The 15255-nt window shown below is 43.7% G+C and overlaps 1 protein-coding gene across 3 annotated transcripts in view; it reads right to left on the reverse strand.

The window, feature by feature from the left end:
- The window catches only part of ROBO3 (roundabout guidance receptor 3), a 385628-nt gene that overhangs the window by 60384 nt on the left and 309989 nt on the right, over positions 1-15255 (reverse strand). For all 3 annotated transcript variants that reach the window (XM_067470700.1, XM_067470699.1, XM_067470701.1), the window contains exon 8: positions 11422-11593. In XM_067470700.1, coding sequence (XP_067326801.1) covers positions 11422-11593 — 172 coding nt within the window. The remainder of the gene's footprint in view (positions 1-11421; positions 11594-15255) is intronic.

Here is a 15255-nt window from a genome sequence, read left to right on the forward strand (position 1 = left end):
TATATCCAGACTGTGGACTCAAGCAATGATGGATCTGGATCAAACTTGGCACAAATACTCAATATGCCCAAATGTGAACACTGGTAGAGTTTGGAGAAAATAGACCTTGCCGTTTTGAAGTTGTAGTTGTTGGGATTTATAGTTCACCCACAATGAAATAGCATTCTGAACCCCACCAATGATAGAATTGGACCAAACTTTCCACACAGAACCCCCATGACCAACAGAAAATACTATGTTTTCTGATGGTCTTTGGTGACCCCTCTGACACCCCCTCGCGACCCCCACAGGGGTCCCGACCCCCAGGTTGAGAAACACTGTTCTAAGGATTATTTTTGCATTTGATTTATTAAAATATTCATCCAAATCCAAGTAACGAAGGTGGAGGCATTGCTTTTCATTCAACCCTTGGTCAGCAGCAATACAGCTGCATCTGCCAACTGCACCTTAAACAAAAGGGGGATTTAGAAATGCAGGATGAGTGCAAATAGGGCAACACGCAGCTCATTTTTACAAAGTATCCTTCTCACTTTCTTTTCCATCTCTTGCCAACCCCATCTATCAGAGCAAAACAAAGTAAAGCCATTACTGGCTGGCGATTTACACAGAAATTGCTTGTTATGAGAGCGGGAGATACGTTAAAGGATTTCTTATTCAGAGACAAGGTGCCCATGTGGAATTAACATGGCAGCACAAGATAAATCATTTCCTACAGACTTGCCTATTATTTAACACAATAGGAGAAATGAATATCGGTTCAGTGATAATGGAATGTTAAGAAGTGACCTAGTAATGAGAAATCAATCAGGGTGTTATTAAATACTTTGCCTGCTGCTTTGTTTACAGTAGAGATACTGCCAAATACAGAATGAAGAAATAACGTGAAAGCGGTGTTTTGAATTAGGGGTAAAAATGATTTTACTGGAGAGACAAGGTTATCAATGAAAGTATCCTTTTCACACCTCCAAAGACTCACCGCAAGATACAGTGTGCCTTGCTTCAGAAATTAGCATATCTGCAAAGCTTCTGGTACTTTTCAGAGTAATAAAATACATGCAAACCCATATGCTTGAAAATGCCAAAGGGGATGTTTCGGCATGTGTTGCTTGTGTTTGAAACGCCCATGCACCATGATCTCTCTTCTTTTTGAGCATTTCTAATTATGGGATCTCACTCAATCTATATTCAAGAGAGATATTGACAAGCTGGAATGTGTCCAGAGGAGAGCGACTAAAATGATAAAAGGTCTGGAGAACAAGCCCTATGAGGAGCGGCTTAAGGAGCTGGGCATGTTTAGCCTGAAGAAGAGAAGGCTGAGAGGGGATTAGAGAGATGGGTCAAAACTAACAAAATGAAGTTCAACAGTGACAAATGCAAGATACTCCACTTTGGCAGAAAAAATGAAATGCAAAGATACAGAATGGGTGACGCCTGGCTCGAGAGCAGTACGTGTGAAAAAGATCTCGGAGTCCTCGTGGACAACAAGTTAAACATGAGCCAACAATGTGATGTGGCGGCAAAAAAAGCCAATGGGATTTTGGCCTGCATCAATAGGAGCATAGTGTCTAGATCTAAGGAAGTAATGCTACCCCTCTATTCTGCTTTGGTTAGACCACATCTGGAATACTGTGTCCAATTCTGGGCACCACAATTCAAGAGAGATATTGACAAGCTGGAATGTGTCCAGAGGAGGGCGACTAAAATGATCAAGGGTCTGGAGAACAAGCCCTATGAGGAGCGGCTTGGGGAACTGGGCATGTTTAGCCTGAAGAAGAGAAGGCTGAGAGGAGATATGATAGCCATGTATAAATATGTGAGAGGAAGCCACAGGGAGGAGGGAGCAAGCTTGTTTTCTGCTTCCTTGGAGACTAGGACGCGGAACAATGGCTTCAAACTACAAGAGAGGAGATTCCATCTGAACACTAGGAAGAACTTCCTGACTGTGAGAGCCGTTCAGCAGTGGAACTCTCTGCCCCGGAGTGTGGTGGAGGCTCCTTCTTTGGAAGCTTTTAAGCAGAGACTGGATGGCCATTTGTCAGGGGTGATTTGAATGCAATATTCCTGCTTCTTGGCAGGGGGTTGGACTGGATGGCCCATGAGGTCTCTTCCAACTCTTTGATTCTATGATTCTATGATTCTTCGTGACCAGCCCATGCTAGAGCTCCCTCGCAGCCACCACCACCCCCAGCTCCTTCATAGTCAAGCCAGTCACTTCAAGGATGCCATCCATCCATCTTGCCCTTGGTTGGCCCCTCTTCCTTTTTCCTTCCTTTTTCCCCAGCATCATTGTCTTTCCTGTCTTCTCATGATGTGGCCAAAATACTTCATCTTGGCCTCTAATATCCTTCCCTCCAATGAGCAGTCAGGCTTTATTTCCTGAAGTATGGACTGGTTGGATCTTCTCACGGTCCAAGACACTCTCAGAACTTTCCTCCAACACTTCAAATCAAAAGCATCTATCTTCCTTCACTCAGCCTTCCTTATGGTCCAGCTCTCACATCCATAGGTGACTATGGAGAATATAAACCAGGGGTCCTCAAACTTTTTAAACAGAGGGCCAGGTCACAGTCCCTCAAATTGTTGGAGGGCCGGATTATAATTTGAAAAAAGCATGAATGAATTCCTATGCATGCTGCACATATCTTATTTGTAGTGCAAAACACACTTAAAACAATACAATAATTAAAATGAAGAACAATTTTAACAAATATAAATGTATTAGTATTTCAATGGGAAGTGTGCACCTGCTTTTGCCTGATGAGATAGGATTGTTGTTGTTGTTGTTGTGTGCTTTCAAGTAGTTTCAGACTTAGGTTGACCCTGAGCGAGGGCCGGGTAAATGACCTTGGAGGGCCGCATCCGGCCCCCGGGTCTTAGTTTGAGGACCCCTGATATAAACCCTACTTGCCCAGTTTCCAACAATCCTCACAACCTCTGAGGATGCCTGTCCCAGATGTGGCCAAAACGTCAGGAGAGAATGCTTTTGGATTTATTTATTTATTTATTTCACAGTTTTCTATACCGAGCTTCTCAACCTCATTGAGGGACTCAGCCCGGTTTCCAGCCATAAGAAACATATACACTCATTAAAATATCATATATCACAATTACAAAAACAACTTTAAAAACACTATATATAAAACTACAGTGGTCAGTCGTCCTATTAAGATGGATCTACATCAACTTCCATCCAGGGTCCTCATTCATCGAAGGCCTGACTCCACAGCCACGTCTTCACCCGTTTCCTAAATGTTAGGATGAATGGGGCGGTTCTGACCTCCAGAGGGAGATAGTTCCAAAGTCGCAGGGCCACCACCGAGAAGGCCCTGTCCCTCGTCCCCACGAGGCCGGTGGGACCGAGAGCAGGGCCTCTCCAGATGATCTTAGTAGTCTTGATGGTACGTAGGGGAGAATACATTCGGAGAGGTAAACAGGGCCGGAACATGGACATACAGCCTGGAAAATTCACAGCAATCTAGTGATTCTGGCCACGAAAGTCTTGTGTGGATTTACTGTTTTTCAACCATAGGTTGGAAGCAACCAAATCTATTCTTAATAACAAACCGGTTCTGCATAGTTGAATTCAAATACAGACTTCTAAGCCAAAGGAATTATTATTAGTGTGGCTGTAGTACATTTGTCTGTTAAAGCCTGCAGCTGTGTTAACAAACTAAGCTTCTGCACAAGTCTGCCTGCCCGGCACTTCTCTGGACACTTGACGTCGGTGCCAGTTTTATTGTGGATCAATGCCATTGATCAGATATGCTGGAGGGAGCACGCTCTGACAATATGAGAAATGACACTAAATAACAGCCGTATTGAACGGAGACAGGCAGCTGGAGGAAAGGGAAACGGGGGAGAAGGGTGAGGAGGAAGAGGCCAATGAGCAGGGCAAGGAGGAGGCAAAGGACACCCTTGTTCTCTGACAGCTACAGATACAGCCATTAATCGAAGCTGAAATATCATCTGACTTCCGATGGTCAGCTAACATGACACTCATATGTACTGGCAGTGAAGCAAGTCACATTATTAGTAGGCAGAACAAGAAATGCAGAGCTAGAAGAAAAGGGAATCTACCACAATCTTTATATATAAAATCTCAGCCTGTGTATGTTTGTGTTTGCAAAACCGGAAAAATAGCCGGTCAATTCCCTTGACATTTTGACAAAAGATTGCATACCAATATAAATATGTTTTTACGGTAAAATCAAATTATGTCACAATGTTGCATTTGAATACATGTGTGTATTCAGCGTAAAACTAGCAGTTTGGGAATAGACAAAGTCGAATCTGTGATGCCCAAAGCAAGCACTCACAGCCTAGCTTTCATTTTACCTCAGCAGTATAAGAAGTGAAAACTGAGCTCAAGCAACCAATCGCAGTGCAGCTTACTATTTACCACAGCAGTAAAAGGAATAACAACCCATCACCGAACTGTTTTCATTTTATCTCAGCAATAGAAGAAATAACAACCAAACACTGCACAGCTTTTTTTTTTACCTCAGCAGTATAAGAAAAAACTCACCAATCACAGAACAGCTGTCAATTTACCACAGGAGTACAAGAAATGTAAACTGAGCTGGGTTTGGATGCTATTGGAATACCACTCATTCCGACCGACTAATGAGTTCAATTTCCAGTACGCCTAGCGTTCGCTATGACTCTCAATAAAGCGCAGGGGAAATCTTTGCAAGTGTGTGGTTGGAAAATAGAAAACAATTGCTTTTCTGGGTTGTTGTAGGTTTTTTCGGGCTATATGGCCATGGTCTAGAGGCATTCTCTCCTGACTTTTTGCCTGCGTCTATGGCAAGCATCCTCAGAGGTAGTGAGGTCTGTTGGAACTAGGAAAAAGGGTTTATATATCTGTGGAATGACCAGGGTGGGACAAAGAACTCTTGTCTGTTGGAGCTAGGTGTGAATGTTTCAACTGACCACCTTGATTAGCATATAATGGCTTGACAGTACCTAGAGCAAACTTCTGTTGAGAGGTGATTAGGTGTCCTAGCTCCAGCAGACAAGAGTTCTTTGTCTCACCCTGGTTATTCCACAGATATATAAACCCTTTTTCCTAGTTCCAACAGACCTCACTACCTCTGAAGATGCTTGCCATAGATGCAGATGAAACGTCAGGAGAGAATGCCTCTAGACCATGGCCATATAGCCCGAAAAAACCTACAACAACCCAGCGATTCCGGCCATTAAAAGGAATAACAACCAATCACTGAAAAGTTTTCATTTTACATCAGCAGTAGAAGAAATAACAACCAAACACTGCACAGTTTTCCTTTTACCTCAGCAGTATAAGAAAAAACCCACCAATCACAGAGCAGCTGTCAATTCACCACAGCAATACAAGAAACATTAACTAAGCTGGGTTTGGATGCTATTGGAATACCACTCATTCTGACCAACTAATGACTTCAATTTCCAATACACCTAGCATTCGCTATGACTCTCAATAAAGCGCAGGGGAAATCTTTGCAAGTGTGCAGTTTGAAAATAGAAAACAATTGCTTCTATCATGGGCACTTATACGTCACATGCTTTAGAGTCAGCAAACCATCAGATCTCTATGTTTATGCAGAAAATGGACAAACCAAAAATGTAGTCAATCCACTAGCTTTGCAATAAGACATTATTTATGTTTTTTAAAACCTCTTTTTCTTTCATTTCCTTTCATTCTACACAGACACAGCAATGCAAGGCAGGATATTGAATTGAATGATGTGTTTTCTTGGTGAACCTATCTTCGCAACAATACTTTTATTTACTATCTCATTCATTTCATATCAGACTGGGCCACAGCAAAATGTGGTCGGGTTTAGCTAGCATGTTATAATAAAGAGGGAAGTGGCTTAGGTCTGAATTTACCCCAATCAGCCATAACCTTTTCCAAGATATTCCATCCCATTTGTCCCTTGATTTTCTGTTCCCAAAACAACCAGACAGTGTTTGAAGCAAGGTCAACCCCATTGGGTTGCTTTAATTCCATCCCTCTTCCCCAAGAAATGCTATCTCTTGAGTTGTTTTCTGTCCCAGAAGAGGCAGCCCTTCTTCATTCATAGACGAGATGGAATACCTTTTCCAAGACCTCAATAGCTATCTGGAGTTTTTAAGAAATCCATGCAATAACCACACTGAAAACTGTTTAATATCTACCATCCCATTATGAAGAGCATCCTTTCAATCCTACGGTCTGCTCAATAATATATGTTGGTGGTTTTGTAGAGGGCTATGATGAATCACATATTAACAACACACACTAGTGATAGACCCTCCAGTGGCGCAAGTGGTGTGGTGGAGGCTCCTTCTTTGGAAGCTTTTAAAAAGAGGTTGGATGGCCATCTGTCAGGGGTGCTTTGAATGCAATTTTCCTGCTTCTTGGCAGAATGGGGTTGGACTGGATGGCCCACAAAGTCTCTTCCCATTCTATGATTTTATGATTCTAATAGGTTAAACCTTGACTAAAAGGTTGGTGGTTCAAATCAAAGGAGTGGGTTTTTTTTCGTGTCAGAAGTGACGAGAAACTGCACATCGCTTCTTGTGTGAGAGAATTGGCCATCTGCAAGGACGTTGGCCAGGGGACGCCCGGATGTTTTTGATGTTTTACCATCCTTGTGGGAAGCTTCTCTCATGTCCCGCATGTAGAGCTGGAGCTGACAGAGGGAGCTCATTTGTGCTCTCCTCGGATTTGAACCTCCGACCTGTTGATCGTCAGTCCTGCTGGCACAAGGATTTAACCCATTGCACCACGAGGGGCTCCAGGGAGTGGGGTGAGCTCCCATCTGTCAGCTCCAGCTTTCCATTCGGGAACATGAGAAAAGCCTCCCACAGGGTGGTAAAACATCCAGGCATCCCCTTGCAGACAGCCAATTTTCTCACACCAGAAGTGACTTGCAGTTTCTCAAGATGCTCCTGACATGAAACACACACACACACACACACACACACACACACACACACACACACACTAATTGGAAATTCCCAGTGTCAAGACCTTGCGTCTAACAGCAACGAGATGCAGAGCCTTTACAGTAGTGGCACCATCGCTCTGGAACACTCTGCTACCTGAAGTCCGTGCCTTGCGGGACTTATCAGCTTTCTGCAGGTCATGTAAGACATACCTGTTTCGACAGGCTTTTAATGTTTGATATTGCTGTTTTTAAATTGTTTTAAATTGTTTTTAAACTGTGTTAGATTTTAGCCATTCTTGCAAGCCGCTCTGAGCCCCAGGGGAGTGGCAGCATATAAGTTCAAATAAATAAATAAATAAATAAATATTTGTTTCTTTACACTTCTAAAATGACCAAGGGTCTGGAGAACAAGCCCTATGAGGAGCGGCTTAAGGAGCTGGGCATGTTTAGCCTGAAGAAGAGAAGGCTGAGAGGAGATATGATAGCCATGTATAAATATGTGAGAGGAAGCTATAGGGAGGAGGGAGCACGCTTGTGTACTGCTTCCATGGAGACTAGGACGCAGAACAATGGCTTCAAGCTACAAGAGAGAAGATTCCATCTGAACATGAGGAAGAACTTCTTGACTGTGAGAGCCATTCAGCAGTGGAACTCTCTGCCCCGGAGTGTGGTGGAGGCTCCTTCTTTGGAAGCTTTTAAACAGAGGCTGGATGGCCATCTGTCAGGGGTGATTTGAATGCAATATTCCTGTTTCTTGGCAGGGGGTTGGACTGGATGGCCCATGTGGTCTCATCCAACTCTTTGATTCTATGGTTCTATGATGATGATGATGATGATGATGATTATCCCCTTGCAGCCAATTTTCTCACACCAGAAGTGACTTGCAGTTTCTCAAGATGCTCCTGACATGAAACACACATACACACACTAATTGTTTCTTTACACTCCTGTCCTGCACTACTTAAACTCCAGCGGCACCTACAAGGTTGCAAGTCTCACCCTTCTTAATACTTCCACCATCTTTACTGAGGACATTTACCTAGTGAATTGGAATAGACATTGTACTGACCTTGGAGTTTAGTCTGCCATTTATTGAACAGATAAAACAGATAGATAAATCTATACTGATTGAGGCCCATTTTCATGCCAGTGTCGTTGGAATGCAATTTCAGAAATGAGATAGTCAAAAGCAAATGCTTTTTTGATGTAGCAGCCATTATCCACTGTTGCCAATGTGATTAAAGCCACAAATTTATGAGGCGGACTTAGCTTTTGTCCCCTATCACTAAAAAAAGCCCATAAGAACCAGAATAAGCACCACTTTCCCCATCCTTAAGCTGTAGAAGGGACTAAGCATGTAAACATGGCTACCCAGAGTGACATCATGTTCTGCGGGATGGACCTTCCCACCCCTTCTCCTAATATATAAGCAGTTCACTTGAACTACTGCCCTCTTTAGCAGCAGGACTCAAAGGGAGAGAACATCAGAGCTGGATTAGTGTGCCGCCTATCTGAAAGAAGTGGCCTTCTAATACTCTGAAACTAAACCCAAGAGGCAGCTAAGCTTCACCTCCCTGTCCAGCAGCCCAGGGAACTCGCAGGCTTGGCCCGTTATTTACGGCCCTAATTACTCTCTATCGACTAGGAAGCCACAAACGGACAAAGGGCGCTCAAGAGTTCACACACAATTGAATTTCCCAGTAACAATCAGCAGCGAAAGCACACACACAGGGAAGCAGGGAAGGGGAGGGAGAAAATCAATCACAGCAAAGGAGCTGGATGCAGATAGGAATCATCTGTCGCAGCTGCCAGGCTTTCAGCATGAGGGCCCCCTGCTCATCACTTCGGCAGAAGACAAATCATCGGCACTTCCTCCCAACGTGGCAGGGAAAACCACTTGACATCATATTTGATGGCACATCAGTGGTGCAACTGCCAGGAGGGTTCACAAGCCCCAGCTGCCTTCTTCCTTACTTCTGTGCGTTGTAATGGAGCACCGAAGACCAGAAGCCCACCTTAGCTCCTCTGTGTTGACAGAATGAGTGGCCAACACCCTTGTCCACTTGCTAAGACCTACTGGGTAGACCCGGGTGATCAATAATGCAACCCAAAAGGAAGAAAACGTGTCACTTGGTGACATGCAGACATAGACAAAGAAGAAGGGGCACGCCGAGGCAGTTTTGGAAAAGTGTGCTTGTTGCCCTAGAAACCCAGCTGATGATGCTGGGACTAAATGAGGATTTCAGGGTTACAACCTTCTTTGTGATGGTAATCTCTTCCAATTGTTTGTCACCAATGGATCAGGTGTGACCATTAAAAAGAGAGGGGGGAGGACTCTATCAAAGGAAGAGGGTTGGTCTCTAGGGAGAAGTTCTGTGGGTGGCAGGGGACAGTGAAAGAAGGGAGTACAAAGCTTTTCATTTCCAGGTCACTAGTTCACCAAGGCACCCGGCCTACTGGGCATAAAAATAGACAAAGTGGGCACTGGGTCAAACTGAGAGTCTCTGCAGGCCAGGCCAGCTCTTGATACCTCCTGCCTTTACAAACAGTCCTGTCATTAGGCAGAGGGATGCAGGAAAAGAGTTCTCATTTCTGCCATGTTGTTGTTGTTCCTTCAACTTGTTTCTGACTTTTTTAATTTATCGTATTAGGAGCAAACCAAGGGTAAAGGTAAAGGTAAAGGTAAAGGTAGTCCCCTGACATTAAGTCCAGTCATGTCTGTCTCTGGGGTGTGGTGCTCATCTCCATTTCTAAGCCGAAGAGCCAGCGTTGTCCGTAGACACCTCCAAGGTCATGTGGCCGGCATGACTGCATGGAGCGCCGTTACCTTCCCGCCGGAGCGGTACCTATTGATCTACTCACATTTGCATGTTTTCCAACTGCTAGGTTGGCAGAAGCTAGGGCTGACAGCAGAAGCTCACGCCGCTCCCCGGAATCGAACCTGCAACCTTTCGATCAACAAGCTCAGCAGCTCAGTGCTTTAACCCACTGCGCCACCGGGGGCTCCTAAACCAAGGGTACAGTTGTAATATATTTAAGAAAACACCAAGTTAAAAACTTGGCATTATATTAAATGTCCTTTGACCAGTAACTGGCCACTTGGAGTGCCTCTAGTGTTGCTATAAGAAGATCCTCCACTGTGTATGTGGCAGGGCTCAGACTGCATTGTAATAGGTGGTCTGTGGTTTGCTCTTCTCCACACTCGCATGTTGTGGACTCCACTTTGTGGCCCCATTTCTTATGGTTGGTTCTGCATCTTGTGGTGCCAGAAAGTGCCTTCCAAGTTGCCCAGTCTTCTGTGTACCCAGGAGGGAGTCTCTCATTCGGTATCAGCCATGGATTGGGGTTTTAGCCTGCCACTTTTGGACTCTCACTAGCTGAGGTGTTCCTGCGAGTATCTCTGTAGATCTTAGAAAACTATTTCTTGATTTAAGGCATTGGTTTGCTGGCTGATATCCAAACAGAGGATGGGCCAGAGATGTCACTACCTTGGTCCTTTCATTATTGGCTGCTACTTCCTGGTGGGTGTCAGGGGGCCCAATACCGGCTGAACAGTGTAACTTCCTCAGTGGTGTAGGGCACAGACATTCTGTGATAATGTGGCATGGTTAATTAAGAGCGACATCCATTGCTTTAGCGTGGTGAGACGTGTTCCACATTTGGCATGCATACTCAGCAGCAGAGTAGCAACGCACAAGGTCAGATGTCTTCACTATAGCTGACTTACAGTGATTCTATCTCAGGGTTCTTGGCAAGATTCATTTAGAAGGTGTTTGCCTCCATCTTCCTCTGAAGATGAGAGAGTGTGATCTGTCCAAAGTTACCCAGTGGGTTTCCACAATTGAGCAGGACTTCAAACCTTGGTCCCTCAGAATCCCAATCCAACATTCAAACCAGTATACCATGTTGGGCCCAGCAGAAAACTTGTATGCCTAAAGTTGCTTGATTGAAAACTGTAACTATAATGGGAAATGGGAATTTCCAGAGGAGGTGCTATGAGGTGACGATATAATGTAATGCAATATAATATATTATATATATACATATATTTATAATATTATAATGTAATGCAATATAATACTAATAATAATATGATATTATAATTGTATATTTATATTACATGTAATATTACTAATAATATTACAATATAATCATATAGTACAATATAGTAATATTTAATACTGATGTTGTACTATGCCCCTTTGGGGTGAGAAGGGCGGCATATAAATGTCTTAAATAAATAAATATTGGTCTCCACACCCTCTGTAGAAGCCTAGCCCTGAACTAGATGGATCCTTGGTCAGATTCATTAAATTTCTTCCTCTGCCCTCATTTCTATGACAGGTCTTTCAGTGAAATATATGCCCACTCACCCCCAGCCTCCACAACACTACTGCTACTACAAGATAAACCCTTCCCAATAACTTCTTATGGGTTTGGTGTAACTTATCAGTCAGGTTTTCCTGCAGTGCTGAAACTCAGCTTTGGCATGGAACAGATAGCTTACCATCTTCCACCTCCAGGAGTGCTTTGGCCAAGATGCTTCCTGCCACACTAATTGCCTGGCACATGTAGTAGCCTGAATCAGAGGTCTGTGCATCTGTGATTGTCATCTCGCCACTTGGTGATACAGAAAAGCGGCCCATAGCTTGAGGCGGCTGACTGGGAAACAGCAGGATCTACAGGAAAAAAAGTTAAAAGAACAAGATATGTTAAGTCCCCACTAACTGAAAACATAGAAGAATTTTTTTTGTGCTAGAGGAATACTGCAAATCCCCCCAAAGGCAACTAGTCACTTCCATATGAGTGTGGCTTGATATGTCAGACAAAGCTTTTATGGAGCTATCCAAGGTGCTGAATCCCCCCACTCTCTATTCCCATTCAGCATTTTGGAAAGCTCCTTGAAAATTACCGTAAATTAGAGTTTTTAAAATCAACTATCTGATATGGGAACCAGCAGTCATAACTGACTCCTGACCTCAGTGGAAATCAATTTTCCACCAGAATTTTGCAGAGTAATCATTTCCCATAATGCCTTTCTTGCAGGGACACAATAGCTTTTTTATTTTTTACTAGCTGACCCCTGCCACGTGTTGCTGTGGCCAAGTCTGTGTATATGTGCTTTGTGTGTGTATATATTTGTGTTTTTGTGTATATATGTGTGTTTGCGTATACGTGTGTGTTTATGTGATGAGTTGTAATGATTTTTTTGTTTTTTTAAGTCCCTTCTGCTGTGTTTTTCAGTTTTTATGAGTGATGGTCACTCCTTGGCCCTTTTTGGCACAGTAGGTTAAACCCTTGGCACAGTAGTTTAAACCCCTGTGGCGGCAGGACTGAAGACCGACAGGTTGCAGGTTCGAATCCGGGGAGAGGCAGATGAGCTCCCTCTATCAGTTCCAGCTCCTCATGCAGGGACATGAGAGAAACCTCCCACAAGGATGATAAAACATCAAAACATCCGGGCGTCCCCTGGGCAATGTCCTTGCAGACAGCCAATTCTCTCACACCAGAAGTGACTTGCAGTTTCTTAGGTTGCTCCTGACATGACTCCTTGGCCTGATAGGTGTATTGTGTCCAAATTTGGTGTCAATTCGTCCAGTGGTTTTTGAGTTATGTTAATACCACAAATGAACATTACCTTTTTATTTATATAAATGCCCATATTCATTATGGGGAGACTATCACGGGATCTGAAGCTCTTGATGGCACAGTGAATTAAACTGCTGAGCTGCTGAACTTACTGATCAAAAGGTCGGCAGTTTGAATCCAGGGAGCGGGATGAGTTCCTGCTGTTAGGCCCAGCTTCTGCCAACCTAGCAGTTCTAAAGCATGCACAAGTGAGTAGATCAACAGGTACTGCTCCTGTGGGAAAGTAATGGCACTCCATGTAGTCATGCTGGCCAAATGACCTAGGAGGCGTCTATGGACAACACTGGCTCTTTGGCTTAGAAATGGAGATGAGCACCACCCACCAGAGTCGGACATGACTAGGCTTAATGTCAAGGGGAAACCTTTACCTTATTATTTATTTATTTATTTTGAATATTTGTACCCTGCCCCTCTCAATCCCCTGGGGGGGGGGTCCAGTCAGCAGCAATTTGATGCCTCAATATATACATAATAAAAACAAACAGTCAATAATTATAAATAGTTAAAAACATTAAAACAATACAATTAAAATCTACTAAGAATTACCACTCTGGTGGTTATTATTAGCCAAAAACTGTGGTTGGATGCTCCATCAAACTTATCTATAATCCATTTCCAAGTAATTGTCAACATTGTTATTGTCACTGTCCACTTAATTACCTGAAGGCCTGGTCCCACATCCACATTTTTAACTTTTTTTCTAAAGGTGAGGAGGGATGAAGATGACCTAACTTCCTTGGGGAGTGAGTTCCACAGGTGTGGGGCCACCACCAAGAAGGCCCTGTCCCTTGTCCCTGCCAAGCATGTTTGGGACAGAGGTGGGGCCAAGAGAAGGGCCTCCCCAGAAGATCTGGGGTGGCCTTTACCTTATCAGAGGCTCTAACTTGTCTGCCCTACCTGGAGCTAGCAAATGGAGTTAGGTCTTTGCTTTCTCTGTACAAAAGGAATTAAAATAGAGACTTTCCATTACTTTAAAGGATGAGAATGATATCGGCTACTGGGTGTATGGTACAAAGAAAATTTCGCAAACCTTCAACTATGAAAGTAACTAAATCAGCTATTGTTAAACTGCAAAAAAAAGGGATGTTATCCCTCAATGCATTCCAATCATAATGTAGCTGAATTATGCCACTGGGAAACAATGAGTGACTTCCAAGCTGTGTATCTACATATGCTGTGTGACATGAAGATCTGTGCTGTGCTGTATCTCTTTCTTCTTGTCTTTCCATCACTTACTCTCTCAGGATATGAGTAACTGACACAGTAATTGCCCAGAGCTATTTAAAGGCAACTTAGAAAACGCCAATTGTTCATTGCAAGGAAGTGGGTCTCTCTGGAGACGTACCTGCATCCCACTCACTCTAGTTGGCAGACTATGGCTTTTCAGGCTTAGAAATACTACTGATATAAAATCTCAGCTCTTGCTCTGAAGTCTGGGATACAGGATGAATTACTTACAGTAAAGAGCACTTCCTCCCATATTATTTGTTGTGTTTTAGTAGTTTTAAAACCTAAAACCAGAACGACGACAAAGAAAGAAGCTCATGAACTCGAGAAACAGGATACTGCGGCAATGTGAATACAGTCGATTCTTGTATTCATAAAACCTGATTGCATTTCTTGGTCTCAGAATTGGCTCCACAAACAGGTGAAGACTTCCTTGAGGACTGGTTGCTTAGAGGGGGCAGGCCTCACACAATGGGCTTGATATTATTTATTTATCTGATTCATTCATTTATAGCTCAGCTTTCTCCCAATAATAGGAATCAATGGATGGACAGAAGGGTCTCTGCAGATGGGCACATACAGGGAGATGTGGCCATTCAAATATTCTGGACCCAAGCTGATTTTCCACTTACTGCTTTCTTTTTAATATTTTATATTTATAAAACATTTGAATTGAATTCAATTACATTCGAAACTGTTGTGCACCATGAATTTTTAAGTTATGTCTGTTTGAACTATTCATGTCAGAAACTGCAAGTTGCTTTTGGTGTGAGAGGATTGGCCATCTGCAGAGACGTTGCCCAGGGGATGCTCGGATGTGTTACCATCCTGTGGGAGGCTTCTCTTATGTCCCTGCATGGAAAGCTGGAGCTGACAGACAGGAGCTCACCCCATCTCATGTATTCAAACTGCTGATCTTCAGTTCAGCCAGTGCAAATCCCCCCCAAGGGATGCCCGGATGTGTTACCATCCTGTAGGAGGCTTCTCTTATGTCCCTGCATGGGAAAGCTGGAGCTGACAGACAGGAGCTCACCCCATCTCATGTATTCAAACTGCTGACCTTCAGTTCAGCTGGTGCAAATCCCCCCCCCCCCCCCCAAGGGATGCCCGGATGTGTTACCATCCTGTGGGAGGCTTCTCTTAGGTCCCTGCATGGGAAGCTGGAGCTGACAGACAGGAGCTCACCACATCTCATGTATTCGAACTGCCGATCTTCCGTTCAGCAGTTCAGCCGGCACTAGGAGAAATACTGCTAATCCCCCCTAAAGGCAAGTAGTTGCTTCCATATTAGTGTGGCAGTGAATCGACTTGATATGTCAGACTAAGCTTTCATGGAGCTATCCAAGGTCCTGAATCCCTCTCTCTCTTTTCCCATTGAGTATTTTGGAAAGCTCCTTTAAAATTAAAATAAGAGTTTTTAAATCAACTTCTGCTATGGAAACCACAAGTCACCACTGGCTCCTGA

This window comes from Anolis sagrei, chromosome 7 (assembly GCF_037176765.1).
Source record: "Anolis sagrei isolate rAnoSag1 chromosome 7, rAnoSag1.mat, whole genome shotgun sequence".
NCBI classification, from domain to species: Eukaryota; Metazoa; Chordata; class Lepidosauria; order Squamata; family Dactyloidae; genus Anolis; species Anolis sagrei.